The sequence below is a fragment of the Tachysurus vachellii genome, chromosome 15, assembly GCF_030014155.1.
Source record: "Tachysurus vachellii isolate PV-2020 chromosome 15, HZAU_Pvac_v1, whole genome shotgun sequence".
NCBI classification, from domain to species: Eukaryota; Metazoa; Chordata; class Actinopteri; order Siluriformes; family Bagridae; genus Tachysurus; species Tachysurus vachellii.
In genome coordinates, this window is record NC_083474.1 from 11,937,142 (window position 1) to 11,958,032 (window position 20,891).

At 38.2% G+C, this 20,891-nt stretch overlaps 2 protein-coding genes across 5 annotated transcripts; one reads left to right on the forward strand and one right to left on the reverse strand.

Moving 5' to 3' along the window:
- Positions 1–1,235: 1,235 nt before the first annotated feature.
- vezf1b (vascular endothelial zinc finger 1b) lies at positions 1,236–13,711 on the reverse strand. Of its 4 annotated transcripts, none has more exons than XR_009649613.1 (6): positions 13,548–13,710; positions 8,578–9,329; positions 7,795–7,864; positions 6,066–6,336; positions 2,148–4,073; positions 1,236–1,969 (listed from the first exon to the last, which is right to left on the reverse strand). XR_009649613.1 is itself a non-coding variant. In XM_060888167.1 (5 exons), the coding sequence occupies exons 1-5, from the start codon at positions 13,578–13,580 to the stop codon at positions 3,730–3,732; spliced, it is 1,365 nt and encodes a 454-aa protein (XP_060744150.1). In that variant the 5' UTR covers positions 13,581–13,711; the 3' UTR covers positions 1,236–3,729. The 4 variants fall into 4 exon arrangements, 2 of the variants coding, with proteins under 2 accessions (XP_060744150.1, XP_060744148.1); XR_009649612.1 differs by having other exon boundaries at positions 1,236–1,991; XM_060888167.1 differs by having other exon boundaries at positions 1,236–4,073; positions 6,171–6,336; positions 13,548–13,711.
- A 2,217-nt stretch (positions 13,712–15,928) lies between these two features.
- Positions 15,929–17,017, forward strand: LOC132858154 (gap junction delta-2 protein). The gene has a single exon (XM_060888376.1). It carries the CDS (start codon positions 15,929–15,931, stop codon positions 17,015–17,017), a length of 1,089 nt encoding a protein of 362 aa, XP_060744359.1.
- The last annotated feature ends 3,874 nt before the right edge of the window (positions 17,018–20,891 follow it).

Consider the following 20,891-nt stretch of genomic DNA (forward strand, 5'->3'; position numbering starts at 1 on the left):
CAAGCAATAATGTTAAAAAAATGCTAACCGGTTTCAAAAACATTAATTAATCTCAACAAATGATTTGAATTGCAAACAGCAACTAATATTCAGCTCGAGGCTGTTTTACATACAGATGAGGTCATAAGTCTACATACTTCTTCCTGAATCTGGAAAATTTTTATTAACATACCTTAACAACTGGTTAATTTGTGTATATTCACGTATTATTTTGTCTTGTTGACTAAAAATGTTTTGTGAAATAGATTATTCAAAGCAGAACTAAATAAAAAACTACCAAGTTCACTCTAATTTCATTTAAATGATTAACATTTTGCAGATTCAGCAAGGGGGTGTAATCTTACGACCTCACCTACAACTCTGTGAATTAGTTTGACATATAAGACATGCAACATTTCTAATGTCTATTCAATGTATTCACAAATAGCAAATAATTTAATAGAAGTAATGAATAAATGTTTAAAGATAAACAATTTTCCATCCAACAACTCACACTCCCATGTGTAATTTAATAGAGATTCTTTTCTGGCCAGGAAGCAGAACCTAAGCATAATTGTGCTTAACTAAGTGTAATAGCCCTTATAAATGTATTCCAGCAGTAGCAATTTAATGCTAGCACTGAGGACATTTGTGCAGTACATTATTGAGCAGGATTACTGCTTAGGGAGAAAATGGTCTGCCTTCTTTTCTTGCCTCTAGTTTATGTGTTTTGATAGTCTGACATCTTATCCCTGAAGGAATGAGCTGGAAAATGGAGCAGGATATGAGATCATGCTGTTCTGTGATGATCCTTCTCATGGTCACATGCATTACATGGGAAAGAATTCCTGACCAATACGGTCTGTTTCACAATAACTAATTACACAGACTATTGTATTATCTTTATATACATCAGCTGCACATTAAAGAATATTCTCCAAGACTCGTTGTTCCTTGTTAAGCTCACACTCACTCGCTCATATATATATATATATATAAGAAATAGAAGGGTTGGCTGAAACCCCCTGTAGTTGTGAATAATTATTTGGGGACAGGCTGCTTCTTAATGTCCATTTAGCTTGATTAATTAGAATAACACTAACCCTGATCCTTCATAAGCACTGCCCTAAAATATCATTGGAATCGTGCCTAATGGTGCCAGTATGAATTTAGCAACAAGCCCACTCAATGAAGTCAGACTCCATGAAAGACCAGGAAAGCATTTTTGATCAGATTAAGGAGCAAAAAGGAGTTAATGTTTTCAATTTTCTTTTATTTAGACAATCCAAATAAAAGGCACATAAAACATTGTTTACAATAACTGTTTGTGACATACATACATTTAAAAAAATGTAGGAATGCTTCACTTTTCTGCTAACCAAAAAATTTCCTAGTCTTCATATATACAAAATTATCAATGTTAATGTTCTAATACAAAAGGTTTTATAAAAAGGTTATTTCATTTTTTTCCTTGCACTTGTCTACTATACCTACAACATCCTCTGAGCTAACTGTTTTGTACAAAGATATACATTCACTGGCATTCACACGGTTCTGCCAATTCATCAAAGCAAATTTGCAAAATGTCAGAACTACTGTTTTAGTTTCCAATGTAAAACTTAAAATATCTCCCACCCCTCACTAATAATCAAACATTTCTTTAAAAGATACTGTTGGTGCATAAGGCAAAAAATAAGAAAAAAACAATACTTCCCGGAAACAAAAGCTAATGACAAAGTCATAATTCCTTATAACGTAATAATCTCCAAAGCAAAATGCATGTAAAATCTTCACAGAGATTTGGTAAACAGGACAGTCATGTTCCTATGTGGCATTTTCAGACCAGGCACAGAAGTGATGCCACTTGAGGGCCATCCATTTATCACAAGCAAGATCACAAACTTCAAAAGTTCTGTAATGCTTTGTACCAGTCACATCAGTTCCGTTCTTCAAATTCCAGTTCTCAAAGTTTAGGGAAAAGATGACACTCCTGTTAAAAAAGGCAACATTCTCTGAAGGACATCAAGACAAGATGAAAACTGCTTTAGGTGCCTAGGATTTAGCTGTAAGGTTCATGCAATGCACGTAAAGTTACAAGTTGAAAAGGAGGGGGGCAAAATAATTCAGGGGAAAAAGTGAACAATTAATTGCTTTTAGGCTTTGCTTACCTCACAGTCCAGATCAGTTTTTCCTCCAATATCCATTATATTCCTGATCAGCAAAGAATCACATTTAACAACAATTGCTGCTTACTGAATTCATTTCCCATGTCATGTTGGGTCAAATAAAAAGAAAGTAGCACAGCTGTCTACACAGTGCCTGGCATGAGCACATTCTGCTGATTTTCTTACACGTCCTGACTGAGTAAATTCTCAGGAGGGGGAACAATACAGAAATGTGTGAAACTTAATAGATATTGAAGGTAAAGGCATGTTGATCAGAAACGAACAGAATGGATTAGCAGTGCAACCTCAATATTGCTTTTGCCATCCAAAACGGATGAAACACTTTGCTCTTGTTCATTGCTAGCTACCTACAGTCATTTGGGACACAGAAAAGTGTCACTGATTAAAAACCATCCAACAAAACCTGATCATCAGATGGAAGTTTTGGTTGAACTGTAATCAAGGGAAAAATAAACAGAAAATAAAATTTCTAAATATAATAAATGTAACAAAATGCATCTTCCACCCAGGTACAGCAACAAGGATAAATTGGTTTAGTGTATTAAAGAGGTGAAAAATTAAGAAAAGTGTTAAGCATGATTTTACCAACATGTCAAATTAGTGGGACTCCCTCAGTAAAGACCTTGAGAAGAGGTCCATACGAGTACAACCCTCAATCTTAAAGGAAGAAGAATAAAGAGTTCAAAAACACTCTTTAAAGATCTTGTGAACTCTTTTCTGTGAATGTGGCTACCAGTCCGGCGGACATCTACACTGACTCTTAATGCCACGAATTTAAAAACATTTCCCATAATACTGCCATTCAAATATCACCAATCAGATATGTTTTCAGTGCAAGACTTGGGTAAAATTTCATGTCCAACACTCAATAAACAGAAATATGTCCCAGCTATTCAAAACAATAGTACATAATCTTTCTTTTACCAGGAATGATCAACTCCAGAAAATATTTTAAAACTAGAATAATAGCTACAGTTTTAAGTGGCTTACAATGAATGCAAATCCAGAACAGCCTCTTACTTAGATAGAATTAAAAATAATTCTCTCCCACAAATGGAAGCTCCTGTCCCTTTTGTAGTACATAACAAAATGCAATAAACTAGAGAATACTGATCAGCAAGCTAAAAATAACAAAAAATAAAGTCATCACAGTTCAAAAAACTGTCATGCACACTCTGATGAAGCACTTTGCTCCTCTCCAGATGGATATTGGCTGAGATCTTCTGGCACTAACGAAGCGAAATCACCAAAATACAGCATGCCAGCCTCCATTACATACAACTATTTTTCCCACCTTGTCCTTAAGCTATTTTACTAAACTCTATACATTTCTGGTTTTGCTTAGCCAACAGCCAAAAATAAGGATAAACAGAGCACCACCTAAAACCAACTAGATCTTTATTGTTTTGTCATTAGATGCTACTGTTTATCCACACTAAGCTTGGAACTTCTACCATACACCCTTGCTTGCCCTTTCTTCACAGCACGCTACTAATGGAAGACCAGAAGAGGATTTAAAATAAGACACACTGGGTTGGATGAGTAATCAGGAGCTAGTTCTTTTCTACCAGGGTGGCGAGGAAGGCAGAACCTGTGAGAGGAATTGCATGCTTTCCATGGGCCTCATGGCGATGTTGAGGGGGCCGGTGATGTTCATGGACATAGGGGTGCTGATGGCCACCGGGTGGGCGATGTTCATGCCGGTTGCTGTGGCAGGGATGTTCACCGAGGCAATGTTGACTGGAGCAGTGATGGTCACTGGGTGCTGGAGACTCACTGGTGCTGTGATATTCACTGTGTTGGAGGAGATAGTGACAGGGTTGCTGATAGTTCCACGGTTCATGCTGGCAGTAGTAGCCGAGGCAGTGACTGGTGTAGCTGAGGCAGAGTTGCATGTGTTGTTAGTGTCTGGAAGATAAAGGGAAAAAACAAGAATGCATCATCTAAAGCAGTGGTCCCCAACCGGTCCATAGACCAAATGGTACCGGGCAGCCCAAGGAACATTACATTTTTCCATTTTATTTACTGTGGTGTATTTCTCTCATGTTTGTGCGACTTTCCATGGACGAGAGGTTAACCGGGAGCTGAGAGACGTCACCTAAAGCCGCACCAATACCGTGCATGCGCAAAAATATCGTGATGTCGGGTCGGGTTTAGGTGACGTCTGGAGCTGAGCGGCAGTGGCGTTGTAGCTTTGGTGGAGAGGTGTGTATCGCTCTTCTCGCTGTTCACTGGTACTTTCTCATGTTTAACTGTGCTTGGTGTACGTGTATATTGTGTTTGCTCAAATTTAACGCACAAATTAGCAAAAATGAGTACGAAACAGACGTCGTTAGAAACTCTGCCGGTGTTCTGGATTAAAGTCATGGCGGAATACCCTGAGATTGCCACCACAGCACTTAAATTCCTATTGCCATTTCCGACATGCTATCTGTGTGAAGCGGGGTTTTCTGCAGTGACAGCAACCAAAACAAAACAATGGAATAAACTGGACATAAGCAACACACTTCAGGTGTCATTGTCTCCTATTACCCCAGATGGAATCGTCTCATTGCAAAGAAACAAACTCAGGGTTCTCACTGATTTAGCGTTGTAGTGAGTTAAAAAGGCATGTTTAAATACAATTAAATTAAAATTATCAATTTTAATTTAATTGTATAGCCGCCACCCCCCAGCGGGCCGCGTTAAAATGATCAAACATTGACCGGTAAAAAAAAAGGTTGGGGACCACTGATCTAAAGGATTAAAAATAATCAACACTTTATGGCCAAGAGTTGACACCTGGCCATCACACCCATGTGGGCCCCAAAACTTCAAAAGCCCACAACTGTACCTTTGTATATCACTGCAGTTTCCCTTTACAAGAATTAAGAAGCCCAAATCCATCCCAGATTGACAATGCCCCTGTGCAAAAACTGAGATCTATGAAGACATAGTTTGCCAAGACATGGTCATCATCTTTGAGATGAAGTAGAATGCTGACTGTGCCACAGACCTCCACACCTGACATCAAAGCCTGGTCTCACTAATGTTCTTATGGCTGAATGGGCAAAATCCCAAAGCCATACTTCAATATCTAGTTGAAAGCCTTCCCAGAAGAGTGAAGGCTACTAGAACATCACAGGGAGGGATAAATCTGGAACAGGATGTTTAAAATGCACTTATGGATGTAATGGTCAGATGTCCACAAACTTCTGGTCATACAGGGCATCTAGAATAACCATGTTTAATGGGTTGAAAAAAAAATTATACCCATTAAATTGGCCTGGGAACTCTTTTTTTTATCTTTGCATGAATATGAATGAATGAATTACAAATTAAATATACCATCTACCATACCAAATTGCAAGATGACTAGCTAACTGCTGTTTGTAAACACTAGCTTGCAGCTCTGACAGGTAGACACAAGCATATCTACAGTATCAGAGTCTGATGGTATGATTATATTCCTCAATGACTTATTTGACAATACTTACCAAACCAGTCTGTCAATATCAATTATACACTTGTTAGAATATGGGTTCTATGGGATTTGTCATCTGGGACAAATTTTTCGTGGCAACATGAACTTGACTTGCAACAACTTGACTCTTGGATTAAAATCCTTAGGTGAAATTAAAATCAAATGTCAGGGACAATGTATGTTTAAAATCATTTTTAAAAAAGTGCTGAAACATCAAATATAAAAACAACTACTAAAATCAACAATTTATTGAACAATAAAATGTAAAAAGATGGTTAAAAAAAAAACTTTGAAAGTGACTATTAGCAGTGAATGGGCACGACAGTTAGCAATCTACAGGCTGGGGCAATAGAAGCAGATCCCTATAGCAGACAGCAGAAGCGATTTGCTTGATGGCTTGAGGAAGTGACATCACCATGGCAGAGGGAGATGCCCACCTGAGTGTGTGCCATCCTGGTTTGGTGCAGTCGAGGTGAGCGGAGGCCAGGAGGAAGTAGTAGAGGAGGAGGTGGAGGAGGAGTGAGGGGCGAGGGCTGGCGTACCTTTGTTACAGGGCGAGGTGAAGCCGGCTTGGCTGTGTGTCTTCAGGTGGCTGGTGATGTAGGCAGCACTCAGCATCTTTCCGCATATGTTGCAGGTGACTTTACCCTCGTGCCGGATCATGTGGGAACGCAAACGGTCTTTGGTGGCAAAAGCAGATGTGCAGGCCTGACGCACACATTGATTGACAGACAGATCAGATCATTAGTTTTTCCCTGCATGCTGCACGGTTACTTCAACCATTAAACCATTTTGGAGTGAATTTCCTGGGCAAGGAATGGCATCAAAATGTCACTCAAAAATATACATTTTAATGCAACAAGTATCACAAATTATGCCAAGATTTCTTCAAAAATGAAACTGATATCACTCATTTAAAAGTTTTGTACTGCAAATATTATTAGATTATTTTGTGTTGCTATTGCCATTTCAATGCATGTTTGTCACATTTACCACAACAATCAGTTGAAGTAAAATATTAAGGTATCAAGCATTGCAAAGGTATTATAACTACAAAGTATTTTTACATTAACTACTCTAGTTTATATATCTATATCATCAGCCAATGAGAATCCACTAAGCTCTAAAATATCTTATGTTCTTTTCACACAAGATTGCCGTCTAAAATTGCCATAGTGAAACGGCACAAACATTCAATACATCGCCATCATTATGTCTTACAAAGAATATGGCTTTTTCTATTTATATAAACTCAAAGGTACAACTTAAAAATTGTACAAACAGTAACAATTTCAAAACATTTATATATACAAGAAAAAAAAAACGAAATTCCATCACAAAAGTTATTCATACTAATTCTATTAAATTTGGTATGTAAAGAAACATTTTCAAGTATCAAAAAATGTCCTTCTATAACAAACGGGAATGACAAAATGTTAACAGCTTATTACAGAATCTTTCTATACAGATTTTAAACACAGGATCAGTGTCATCTACACTTTAATCTGTTGCATAAACTATTTCCTTGTGAATTAAAAAAGAATTGTATGATATTTGCAACTGGAAAACAAAAAAAAGATTTTTTGTGTGTGTGCATGCTCTTTGGGTGTGAGAGGTGGCCTTACTGATGGCATCCTCTGTCAATCAGTGATAGTAGCCAATTGTGGGCATCTCTGAATTTTTAAAACAAGTCAGTCAATGATCCTTGATGTGCAATTTCTAATACTGATGTGTATTTGATCTAACATTGTAGACATCGAACACATTCTCTTACCCTTACATACTTTCTCACTTTTTAATTTTAGCTAGATTAACAGATTACCCTATTCCCATTAACCAAAGAGATGGAAAGCCCCCACATTTATTCTGTGGTCCACAGCAGCACACAGTGCTTTAATTACAGACCAACTCTGTCCCCTTCAACCTAAAATTAGATTTATTTAGCCAAAGTTAACTAGGTCATTCTGTAGGTGGTTTATCTTTATGATATTACAGATTAAGCAGTTACACTGTAGTATCATTTAAGCTATGCCACTAGAGTTTCTGACCAGCTGTTACCACTAAAACAACCAGAGCCCACTGAGAACTGAGGCTTCCTGCAAACATACCCAATAAAACCAATGCCAGCGCCTGTTTTAGCACGACAGAAACGGAGTGGCTTCTTACCGTTACTTGGCATTTAAAAGGCCGCTCTGTTGAGTGGACGTGTTTAACATGACAGCTGAGATGATCTGGTCTATAGAATGGAAAAATATAAAAAGAACAATAAGTTTATTAAATCATCTACTCTGAGGGATTAACACAAAATGAAAGAAGTAATATTGTAAGGCTAATTCAAAGTGAAAAATGCTTTATGGTTACTATACAGCAGAGTCACTATATAAAACAACTATTGCTAAAACAAATATGACAGAGAAGCATTATTATTGTTGGCATTTTCACAAGGCACCAAAAATAAATCTAATCAATTCTATTATGACTCCCAGAAACCTTTAAGGGAAACAAAGCCACAGCAAACATGCCAGCATTATTCTCTAAATATATATATAGCTCATGCAAAATAATGATATATATAGTTCCTGGACAAGATCAATAAATGCTATGAAAAATTTACATAAATGCTTTATATAAATTATTAGCTTGTGAAAATGGTGTGCCAAGCAGGTGCCAGAGCAGAAACAGAAACGTGTGATTACACTCAATAGCCATTTTTCTATGATGCTCATAGTGGGTTTTTTTTTTTCTATTTTGCTTTCTATATGATTTTATTTTAAATAAAAATCCTTATTTGGCATATATGTTACAGTGCAGTGAAACTCTTGACATATTCCAAACATCAAGAACTGAGAATACTTGTTTCATGGTGTGTTGAGTGCTGGAAATGCTCAAAAGTGGTGTGTTCAAGGACCTGTTGGGAAACAAAAGACTAATCCAAATCTCAGGACCCACCTGGAGAAGCCTTTGCCACAGACGGAGCAGATGTAGGGCTTGTGCACACCACCGTCATGAGAGCGCACATGATAGGTCATGCGGTCCTTCCTCTTAAAGCGCTGGTGGCAGATGGGACACTCGAATGGCTTCTCGTCTGAGTGTGACAGCTTGTGCCGATTCAGGTGGTAGACGTCCCGGAAGGCTTTACCACACATCTCACAGCCATGGTTCTTCTTCACTGGTTTTGGTGGCTTTTTGGGTACACTGGGCTGCTGCTGCGACAGAGTGGCCATTGTGCCCACTGCCACTGAATTGGTTCCTGTTGTCAGGATACCTGCAGCAGAGACATAGGTGGGGTTGCCGTTGCTATCCCGCTGTGGCACAGTGGAGATCATGGGCACCATGGTGGGTGCTGCTGGTGTCTTCTTTGGCCGGGACACCATCTTGATGCCCGTGTGGCAAGACTCGTGCCGCCGTAGATGGTAGCTGTCTCTGAAGGACTTGCTGCAGTAACCACAGATGAAGGGTGTTTTTGACTTGGGTTCCTTCTTAACCACCACAGGACCTCCCCCACCTCCCCCACCCCCTCCTCCACCACCTGTTCCACCTGCCATGTTGTCCTTGAGGAGCTCGGCCGCACTGACTGGAGGCTTCTGCTCCAGTGGGATGGGGAGCACAGGCTTTTGGTCTTGGGGTTCTGTTCCAGCATTGAGCAGAGGCAGGAGACTGTTCTGCCCAACCTGGTGCTGGTGGTGGAGGGTGTCATTTGTCTGCTCCATGGAAAGAAAAATGTATAAAAATCTCTTCACAAAATATATTTTATACACCGATTTTAAAACCAGCATGCGTTTCAGTCTTAAACATACAGATTCAAATACATTTTTATTCCTAGTCACATTCACAACTATTAATTATCATCTGTTAATCTCATAAGCAGTACTCTGAATATATAGACTTCTGAAACTTCTGACAACATTAACCACATATTATTTCTATAAAATTTAATTCCTTGTATACATTTTTAGAATTAAACTCTATTATCCTTATTGTAATGACTCTTCCTGTGCATGGAAGCTGCACTGAGCTCTGAACTGGCCAGTTAAATTTGTAGCAGTGTAGTTTGCTATAAAACAGTGTTCTAGTAATGTAGCACACAAGCCAAGAGTAGAATGACGGTGGTAAATCTTTATCTGAAATAGCACATGACTCATTTCAAGAGCATCTGTGTAACACGGAAAAACAAGCAGCCAAGACTGAGACCCAGGAAGTTTCAGAACATGGATATGCGCATGTGAAAGAGAGATAATTTGACAGATGTAGATATTATATATATGTAAACAGACGGTCAAGATCAAGATCTATCTCTCTTTAATTATTTTGTATTTATTCTTTTATAATCTGGCTTCCATGTAGGCTTATGAATAAATGTTTTCTGAAAATATATAAACCCAGTTTAGTGAAAAACAAATCGAACTGGATAAACATAAAATACTTGATTAACATGCACATAGCTATAAAAAGTGGAGGTCCCATCTCCGCAGAGAGACAGATAGACAAACTAAAATTTTTCATTTTGAGCCTTCTAATGAGGAATTAGTGAAATGTTAAAATCACCCAGAACAAACAGTTATGCCCCTCAAATCACCAGTGAGCACAGCAGGCCATTCACAGGTTTGATGCAGACACCATAGAGTCTCTGGCAGCTCAGCATAAAGAGACACAGCATGTCGCAATGATGACACCTAAATCTTTTACATGTAAAGTGATCTCTATCATGAAAGTCATTCCACATGTGACTGGAGGCACAACCTGTTCTGGCTCGGTGAGACACACCAAAACTGCCAGGTCTGTGTGTTAAAGACTCAGCCACTAAACCCCACTATGAAAAATGACGACTATATCAAGAAAAATTAGCTTATACCTCACAAAATAGAAGAATGGACAAAACTGTTCACTACATCTCAAAAAGAGGTCTGAAGAAGAAGAAGAAATAGTAGACAGCGAGTGTGTGAACCTGTTAGACAAATAATGTTTAACAGAAAAAATAACACTTTAAAACATTATGTACTACAAGCAATCCAGGTAAAATCTAATGTTTAATAGGATCACATGTTGTCCCAAAGATACAAAAATATGATGTATTGCAATTTAGCAACCTTTAATTGCAGACTGAAGTGAACAGAAAGACTACAGAGAGCTCAGCAAGCTTCGACACAGAACCGAAAGAATACACTCATTCAGCTATACTCATTCAACTCATATCATTACAGCTTGTCCATTCTGCAACTCCCCGCATAGATAGTAAGAGGGAGATTCAAGAGCTTCAAGAGCAACCTGGACCATAAGAAACAGTAAAGATTTAGCAGCATGTATTAGTGTACATCATATGACAATAAATTTCAGGTTAAACTACAGTAATCAATGGATACTAAGGATTTTGTAGACAGTATTTAATGATGGAGAGATTTTTCTTTCTATAGATCCTAGTACACATGTAATAGATTATTTAAACATTAAAAAGTAAGAACGTGTCACATATCAACATCAGAATTCATTTGTGTGACCACAGGGCAAAACTAATAATTATCTAAGATGTGAAGAAAGAAGTCTAGTGTAAAGTGAAATATATACAGTATAGCAGTAAGATGCTGACTTTCAAAAAGATTTGTTCCAAAAAAAAAAAAAAGATTGATCTGTGTAAGGCTGTGTTTTATGCTCCAAAATTCAAACTCAATTCTACTATGAAGTCTGACCTTTAGCAGCAATAATAATGCAGAACAGTGCAGCAAGGAAACAAATGTTCCTGGCTAAGCTTTCAGTTAGTTTCTAACCACATCAAGTTCTAATTTGCCACTACTCTGTCTGGGACCCACATTAAATAGCTAGTAAATTTTTATTAGCTAGTGGATTTTTTACTTAATACGTATTCACCTGCCGGTTTCTTTACATTCATCCGTTACACAGAACAGAGACTGAATTTGTATTACTGTAGGAACTGAATTCAAACTGTTTTTTTTTTTTTTTTGGTCTGCTACAGACGGATTAAGCGATGCCTGTTGGGAGCTAGACAATGCCACGCTTATGAATAACCTCAGACGCCTTGCGAACAATGCCGGGTAACGCGCTACACTGCTGTCTCATTAGATGCTGAATCACAAGGAGGGAATCAAGTAGAACAATTCCTTTCAGCTTTTTTCTCCGAGGGAAAATATCACTGACGCTTCAGTGATATTCTTTTTTTTCCCCTTTTATAATAGTTTTCTATTACAACAACACATTATTATAACTTGAGCAACATGTTTATGAACATTAAAAGGATTTTGTCATTTTGTAATGTGGGTAGTAATTAAGTGTGTACATCTTTCATATTAACCGCTTAGAACAAGCAAAAAAGTTAATCTAAGATTTACAGCGTCAGGAAGTCAGTTAAGTTTTACCTCTAATCTCACTCTTCAGTGATCAAACAGTGCCATGGGTGACGGATTTCACACAGTTATCTAGGTTTTTCAACGGATGTCTTGCATGTTGCATAAATACAGAGATATATAAATTTGAGATTTTTTTCCACTCATTTTTACGCTACCAAATACATTCAAAACCTCAGGAACAGGTCTATGCTATTCCTTTCCTATCATGCTCACTGACTGGAGTTGTAAAGAAAACACTCCAAGATCTCATTAACACTCTTGGCCTTTCTTTCTTAAGCATAGTGCAGCTTTTCTCTCTTTCCTTTTGCCCGTTGGCAAAACAGGGTAAAGTGATGTGTCAAAGTAACCGGAAGACAAAAATATATCCTATCCACGAAGTATTCATCTTAATATAAAGATGAAAAGATAAACATTAAGGAACGACGATCCACTTCTATACGATCTAAACCGTTCTGCAGCAGGTATCTCGGAGGTAAAAGGGAATGACGTGGGTATGTTTCTTGCATGAATTAACTTGGCACAGTCTATTACAGGAACACACTGGGTTGTAAAATTGTAGTGTGAGATGCAGTGTGTGGCTCATGTCCAAATTTTGAAGCAGAAAATACATTTTATGAACATGAATATTCATTCATAGCTTTGAACTCATTCATAGATTTTTAGTGGGCTGTAAAGTGGGTAGAGTGTGTTTTCCTGTATGTTGCATGTAAATATGTAGTGTAACGCATGCAGAATGCGGCAGCACGCACACACACACACACACACACACACTAAACATAGCTGAGATTCCAACTGCAGCCCGCTGATGCTGCTTTTTTCAAAGTAAGAGTTTGAGAAGAAGCTAAGAGAAAACATCCAGCTTTAATCTCAGACCCGTTTGCGGTCTGTAAAAGTGTTTTATTTGGGGTTAAACACCTACAGACTCTATGGCTCTCTGTATGTTTGCAGAGGTTATTCCAGTGTCTCGCGCTCAACGCAGCGTGTTACACAAGCTACGTCGTGCTAACGAAAAGTTGTTTGCTTCAACATATTCACCCTAAAGCACCGAAAAGGTCATCAAACCGACATAAAAAACCGATTTAATCTTCCCTGTGGGGTTTTTCTTCATTTTATTTTAAATTGGCAGTTTATGACCGCGTTCTACAAACACCATGTAGCTATAAAATCAATGAAGGCATCGTTTATTTTTAAAAAGTGTCCGACATGCTAACGGGCAAAAAAAGTCAATAGCTCCAGTAAACTAGCCATAGCAAAAAAAAAAAACAAGCACAACATGAGGAAGGATAAGCCATAAGGATCACCATAAGTGTCTAAAATCTCCCCCACACTCCACAGCTGGAAGTCTGGAGCTCATGTAGCATGTTAGCTAAACTAGCTAGCTTGCTAATGTAGCTAGCTGACACGCTAGCAATACCAGCTAGCAACCATTGTTTTTGCTTGGATAGATTGAGCTAAATAAAAATGATGTTTTTCTAGACATAAAATATCTTCGGAATAAACTGACTTGGAGCCTGAAGGCGTTTTCGAGACGCTCGGATTTGTTGAAAATGCTTCTCTTACCTGAAATAAAAATGAGCTCCAGCTCGGCTCCATTGCAACACTTAGCTAAAAATCTGCAGGAAACCTACAAGAAATCTACAACAAAGCAGCTAAACATGGCAGCTGCTCCAACTTCCTGTAACCCTGCGGGCCAAACCATCGCCTGAGAAAAGCGCCGCTGCTGTTGGGATTGTCCACACATACACACACATATACACATACACACACATATACACACACATATACACACACACACACACACATATACATATACATATACACACACACATACACACACACACACACACACACACACATACACATACACATACACACACATATTTACTTTATTTAATCTGGAGCACACAGATAAACAATGATTTCTGGAGGAAGGGGACGTTATTTTTTGGATTGCTTTATCAAAATAAACAGCAGCTTATTATCATCTGTTTATTTAATTACAATGACTTCCTTTGTTTTGCTATGTACGGTTTCATTATATTTTTATTTTTTAAATGTATTTATTCTATATTAATCCTGTGCCTTCTATGAAACTTTTTTTTTAATCATTACATGTGTATTATTTGATTATAAAGCACCTTGAGCTACTACGTATGTGAACAGTGTCCCATCATGTTTAATTTATATTCTAATTAATTTCTTCTTTACACCTATTTATTCATCTATGTCCATTTATCTATTTATCCATCATGCAACATAACAGCCAAAGTTTATTGTATAAACACTGCATGCAACAGATTAAAATAATAATCACAATTTTAATTATTATTCACAATAAGTATTCCCACAATTTTTATTTCAATAATAAAATGTAGAAAATAATAAAGTTTACCATGTGGGTACACCAGTTCCCTTCCCCAGTCCAGAGGCCTGTGTTGAAAGCTGATTGGCATCTGTAAACTGTCTGTAGTGTGTGAATATGTGTGTGGCTGTGGTCTGCAATGTGTTGGCAGCCCATCCAGTGTGTCTTCTGCTTTGTGCCCTGAGTCCCCTGGGATAAACTCCAGGTTCTTTGTGACCCTGTGTAGGATAAGTGGGATAGAAAATAAATGGATGAATGGATGGATGGACGGATGGATGGAAAAACTAGTAACACTGAATGTGATGTGATGAGTATAACCCAGATTTCACCCATGTAAGCTAATTCAGCTTTTCTAAAGCAACCACACACTACAAAAAACACTTCCCCTGAGCAGCAGTGTATATAGCAGGACTGTGGTCATGTAGGAGTTAATATGTGACTGAGTCACCTCTTTACTCTCTCACACACTGCAAAAGACCATCAGGTTTCAAAGAGGAGAAGTGAGAAGCCACTAGGACCACCTGTTTTGCTATTTACATGAAAATGGTACAACTCATACTGAATAAAAATCTGAATAAAATCTTGTTTTTTTTTTACAGGTTGGCTATGGAAAAATTTCAGTTTTATAAATGATCAGGGTTGAATAACAAATATTTACACATGACAATGTAGAAAATAGATTACAATTTGATTCGTACACATTTAAGTGAGGTAGAAACTCTTCGCAAATTAGCATTGTTTCCCATTCCAGCAAATTCATCTGAATGGTGTATTTAACTGTTCATGGACATCCAGAGATGTTGCCTCCTATTGTACCTTTAAATCTTTTCTGTGTTGTACATTGTCAGTCTTTGTCTAAATACAGTTCACTATATTGGGTGGAAGGCCTGAATACTTTTTGTCAGCCCATTCTTCCAGAGCTCGCTCAGTGGAGTTCATTCCCTCTGACAGGCTTCTCTACAAATGTAGACATTCGTATGGGCAGTATAAACTTTTGTGCATTTTCTCAGATCTAAATGAAACAGAGACCAATCCAACAAGGTGAGTGTCTTCCTTTTTCTTAAATCTATATAAAATGCAGCTTGGTCACTTGACCTTTATTTTTATAACTCAGTTTTTTTTAAATGTAGTGCATCTGCAGCAAAATTGTGACGTATACAGAGAACACTAAACACACTTACAGTGGATGTCTAATCACAGTAGGTGCAGGTGATAGACATGTATTATGCAAAATATTGTTTGGTTTAAAGTATTTGTAAATCATGATGGCCCAGAAACACAGTAGGTAGTGCTCCTACCTCACAGCGAAATGATCAAAGCCACACCACACTGTAGAAATAAAGTGATAATGCCAAAAACAATTAGACAAATTAAGTCTGTAGTGTATTAAAAGTTTTGTTTCATTAATTGTTATTTTCAGTCATTGCTATATCCTGCTATATCAGGACTTTATCACAGAAACACTGGGCAAGAGATGGAGGGGTTTCATTATGCATTGGACATTTTCTAAATTTGCATCTAATGTTTTTATTTTCATGATTAGACTTAAACCAATTGTTTTGTCCTCACAGTGTGAAGCATGGGAGACTGGTCAATTCTCGGGCGTTTCCTAGTGGAGGTTCAGAACCATTCCACAGTGATAGGGAAGATCTGGCTGACAGTGTTGCTGATCTTCCGAATCTTGCTGGTGACCCTTGTAGGAGATGCAGTGTACAGTGACGAGCAGTCAAAGTTCATCTGTAACACACTCCAGCCAGGCTGCAACAATGTCTGCTATGACACGTTTGCACCAGTCTCACACCTGCGCTTCTGGGTCTTTCAAATTGTCCTGGTATCTACACCATCCATTTTCTATATCATCTATGCTCTTCACAAAATCACCAATGATGAGAAAGTTCAAACAGAGCGAGTCCAGGCTATGCTCCACTGCCCACATGTTGAGTATGTCGGGCAGTCAGGTGGAGAAAGTGATGTTTATTTGGGAGGAAAGCCATCAAATGGGCTACAAGATGAGGAAAGTCCAAAAAAGGAGGGTGTGGAGCAGAGCCTCCTGCAGAGTGACTACAGAGAGGCTGGCAAGGACCCTACTGAATATTCAGGACAGATATTGTTGACATACATAGTCCATGTGGTTTTTCGATCCATTCTAGAGCTACTGTTCTTGGTGGGCCAATACTATATGTTCGGACTTAAGGTGCCATTTCTGTTTCACTGCAAGGCCTATCCATGCCCAACTCGAACCGACTGCTTTGTGTCACGTGCTACTGAGAAGACCATATTCCTAAACTTCATGTTTTGCACAAGTCTGGGCTGCTTTCTTCTCAACATTGCTGAACTTCACTATCTAGGCTGGGTCTATATCTTTCGCATATTATACAGAGCATGTATTCGGTGCTGGGATTCTAAAAGGAAACTACATGTTTTCCACAGTCCTTTGCAGCTAAGGCTCAGGCATTCAATGCAAAGCAGGCTGGTCCTGCAATCTTCTTCAGCCACAGTGTCTCGTGAGAAGACAGCCACTGCCATGCTGTCACATGGACCATCCATTGCTTTTGAGACAGACTCAACACTAGAGTGCACCTCAAAGACAAACCCAGAAGAAAATAAGTGCGCAGGAATAAAATTATCCAACATAGCAAAGTTGAGCAGTAAGAAGTCTTGGTTATGAGAAGTCTTGGTTATGAGATTATAAAAATGCTTGACATGATACATTATATTCTTTAAATTGCTTACTCTAAATTCACTGATTAATTTAACAGTTTAGAATGTAAAGAATGAAAATCACTGGGATGTACTGTTCACATAGGAAAACAATCAATGAATTAGCACCCTGAGGTTGAAAGCTTTCATTCAACAGCATGCCATGAAATGTTTTATTCCTCTTATACAACTACAATTTATGAATTAATTCAATTAATTAAAGTACAGAATGTTGTATTTTTCTATAAGGTCACAGTTACTGTTTAATGTTGTCGAACAGTCAAGAAACAAGTTAGTTACTGTTGTTAGTTACGTTAGGAGCTTCACTATATCAACATTTATACATTTTATTTCGCTGAATAACAAGACATTTCAATCAAATTATTATCAGATTTTACTCTATACTTAGATTATGTGGATTAGCTGTTGCTATGGAAACAATAATTTATGAGAATAGCACCTATGATCGAAGTTACAGCCAGAGCTTCGTTTAGCAGAGCTGTCAAAACACATTAAAAAAAGCACTTCTCAAATGACAAAATAAGATCCTTAAGAATCTTTACTTTGCTCCAACAGTGTCTCACTATCAGAGAGGGTTCCAAGTAGCAAGAAGCATGAAGCAAACATTCTTTAAAAGTCTTTTGAAGCATATCTTCTTTTTTAATGTTTATTGTAATATACAAATATCATCTGATTAAGCTGTTACTGTTTGCATTCCTGACTGTAAAATATTTAAAATGGTCATAATTATCAGTTAATAATATTTTATGAAATATGTTTTGAGAATATCAAGTTTTTTATTTATTTATTTTTAGCATGTTTAAGCTTCATGGGCCAGTTGTTCAAAGGTAAGCCGATCGGATTTTGGTTATCGGACTGGATCAAATCTTGAAAATGGGTTGTTCAAAAGGGAAAGAAGGATTCTGAAATCCAATTAGATTACAGAATCCAATCCTAGTTTTAATCTGGATCAAACCTTCAGTTTGTGTTGTTCAAAACTTGTCAGTAGGATTTGGATAACTTTGATCCAAAAAAACTGGATTATCCTGATCCCAACAGGGGGTAGGATTTCAAAGTGGATTCCAGGAGGAAAATGTAGTAAAACTTTAAAATTGGTCAAATAATACATTTGTATCATTTAGTGTATACTTTTTAGTGTATACTTTTTAGTGTATATGTTGCATTTATATTTTGCACTTGACTTGTGTAACCGTTGTAACAGTGATAAAGTAGATATAGTAGACATAGGCTACCAATTAAGCTATTCAGTATAGTAAAGTAAAAATAATGAAATATGAAATAATCTCCCAAACAGATTTCAATAACAAACAAAAATAATATATTCCATTTTTCTGTTATTCATCACTGTATATTAATTTCAAAGAAACAATCATCAGAGATGAGCATGTCAAAAATAATGTCTAACAATTGCATCCCTCACTATACTGTACGTCCAGTCAGTCCCTCATTCGGACAGAATGCCAGAGGTTGGTCTGGTTCTTCAACAAGCTCAGGTGCATCATAAACATCATCACAGAGACGGACATTGCGCCTGGTAGCAATGTTGTGCAGGATGATACACGCTAGTATTATGTTGCATGCTCCCTGTGGTTCCACTCGCAAGTAGTAAAGGCATGCAAAGCGTCTCTTCAGAACTCCATTTAAACGCTCAGTTGCACATCTTGTTTTGCAATGAGCAGTGTTGAAGCGTGCCTGCGCAGGTGTGGTTGCTGCAAGAAAAGGAGTCATCAGCCAGGGTAGAAGTGGATAGGCACTGTCTCCTAATATTATGCCATCTGGTCGGTTGGTTTGGAGCTCTCTGTATATAGCACTCTCTCAGGATACGTGCATCATGAACAGACCCAGGCCACTTCACGACACAGTTTGTGACGATGAGGTCAGCATCGCCCACAAGTTGGATGTTGATGCTGAGCCTCCGCTTTTGGTTGATGTACTCCCAATCCCTCTCATGAGGTGCTTGGATATGCACATGAGTGCAGTCAATAACCCCAATACTATTGGGCATGTTCCCCAAAAGAAAAAACTTGTGCTTGGTCTGGGCAATCTGGACATCCTTTGGAAGTGAAACAAAATGATTGACCAGGTTGGCCAATGCAATTGACACAGCTTTCAGTACATCACTCACAGTTGATTTGTCTACTCTTACAGTATATTGTCACCAACTACTTGGTAGAAAGTCCCATATGCATAGAAGCGCAGACCAATGAGGACCTGTTCTTCCACAGACAGACTGTGGCTCCTTCGGGTTCTCCAAAAGTGAAAAGTGAAAGTGAAAGCGAGCATACAGTTCTTCAGTGGTGTATTGCTCCAGTGGTTGTGCACGCTCAACATACACCCTTTGACGGTATCCTCTTAAACCAAAACGGTGGTAGCGATGGACAATACTTGCCATGTCAGCACCTCTCTCTAAGTCCTCTGAGAAAGGCTGAATATAAGATGGCTGTCAAATACCCACACACCAATTGGCTGACGTGCTGTGGCTTGTGTTCAGTTAAATCAATCATGCCCAAGGCCTATAAATACTATGTTCACTGCAACAGATGAGCTGGAACCATGGACTCAAAAGGACCTAATTTCACTGTTGCAGAAACCCATGCACTGCTGGAGAGTGTTAAGTGCCATTATGCCTCAATAGTAGGAAGCTCTGCTGTGGGTGGAATGGTGACTAACAAAAGGAAGAAAGACATTTGGGTTGAAATCACCCAGAATGTGAATGCAATGGGGTCTGGCCAGAAGAGGACCTTGGAGCAAGTGAAATTTATATGGAAGAATCTGAGGGCCAGAACAACAAAGGACCTTGCTGAAGCAAAAAACACCCAAACAGGCAACAAACCTTTTAAGAAAGGTGAATACACAGATGAGGTTCTGGACATTAACGGAGGTGAGAACTCTAAAGCTCTGCACGGGATTCAAGGTGTTGTAGGGGATGGTGAGCCTACGATTTTAGAGGAAAGTGAGCCAGTTCCTTCTAATGCAGAGGAAACATTCATTCTGGATCTCAGCCGTATTATTGAAATACAACCTGGATCCTCACTGGTAGAGCCATCAGTCACAGGAGCACAGAAAAGAGGCTTGAAGCGTCCTTTGCCGAATAATAATAATGATGATGCCTATGAAATACATAAGCACATAATTGCAGAAGCACAGATACTCCTGGCAGAGGAACAAATCTAGCTGACCAAACTGCAGCAAACCAAAGCAAAACTTCAGATCCGCCACCTAAAAGCAGAGCTTGGAAATGCTGGTTTCTCCTCCTCAGATGAAAAAGAACCCTGAACATTCTTTATTTTGTTAACTATTGGACATTTAGCCATTTTATTTTTTTAAGACGTTTTCAAAATATCCACAATGTATTTGTTAATGTATATTTATTTTTTGTGACTCAGATGAGGGGTCATAAAAGAAATTATGAATGGAAGTGGATGTTTGTTATTTTTGGGTTTTGTCTCAAAATAAAAAACTCTTACAGTGACCCATTTTGGCTCTTCTACCTGTTCTTTACATAGCTAGTAGCCCACCTTCTGATATGTTGTCCCATTTAGAGCACAGGTAATCTGGATTTGGTAATCTTGAAAACGGTGTATCTGGATCAGGGTGATCCAATCCAATGTTGCTTTGAAAAACCGGCATAAAAGTAAGACGGATTACCTGATCCTGAATAGGAAAAAATGGGATTTCCAAATTAAACTTTTTGAACAACTGGCCCCATGTTTTTCTTTGGTGTTTATTCTTATGCACATGGCAGTTTTTGCTTAGTCCGCGAGAGGGCGCAATTTATTGGTAAACAAGTGCTTCTTGTTTTTTTATTATTATTGCATTAA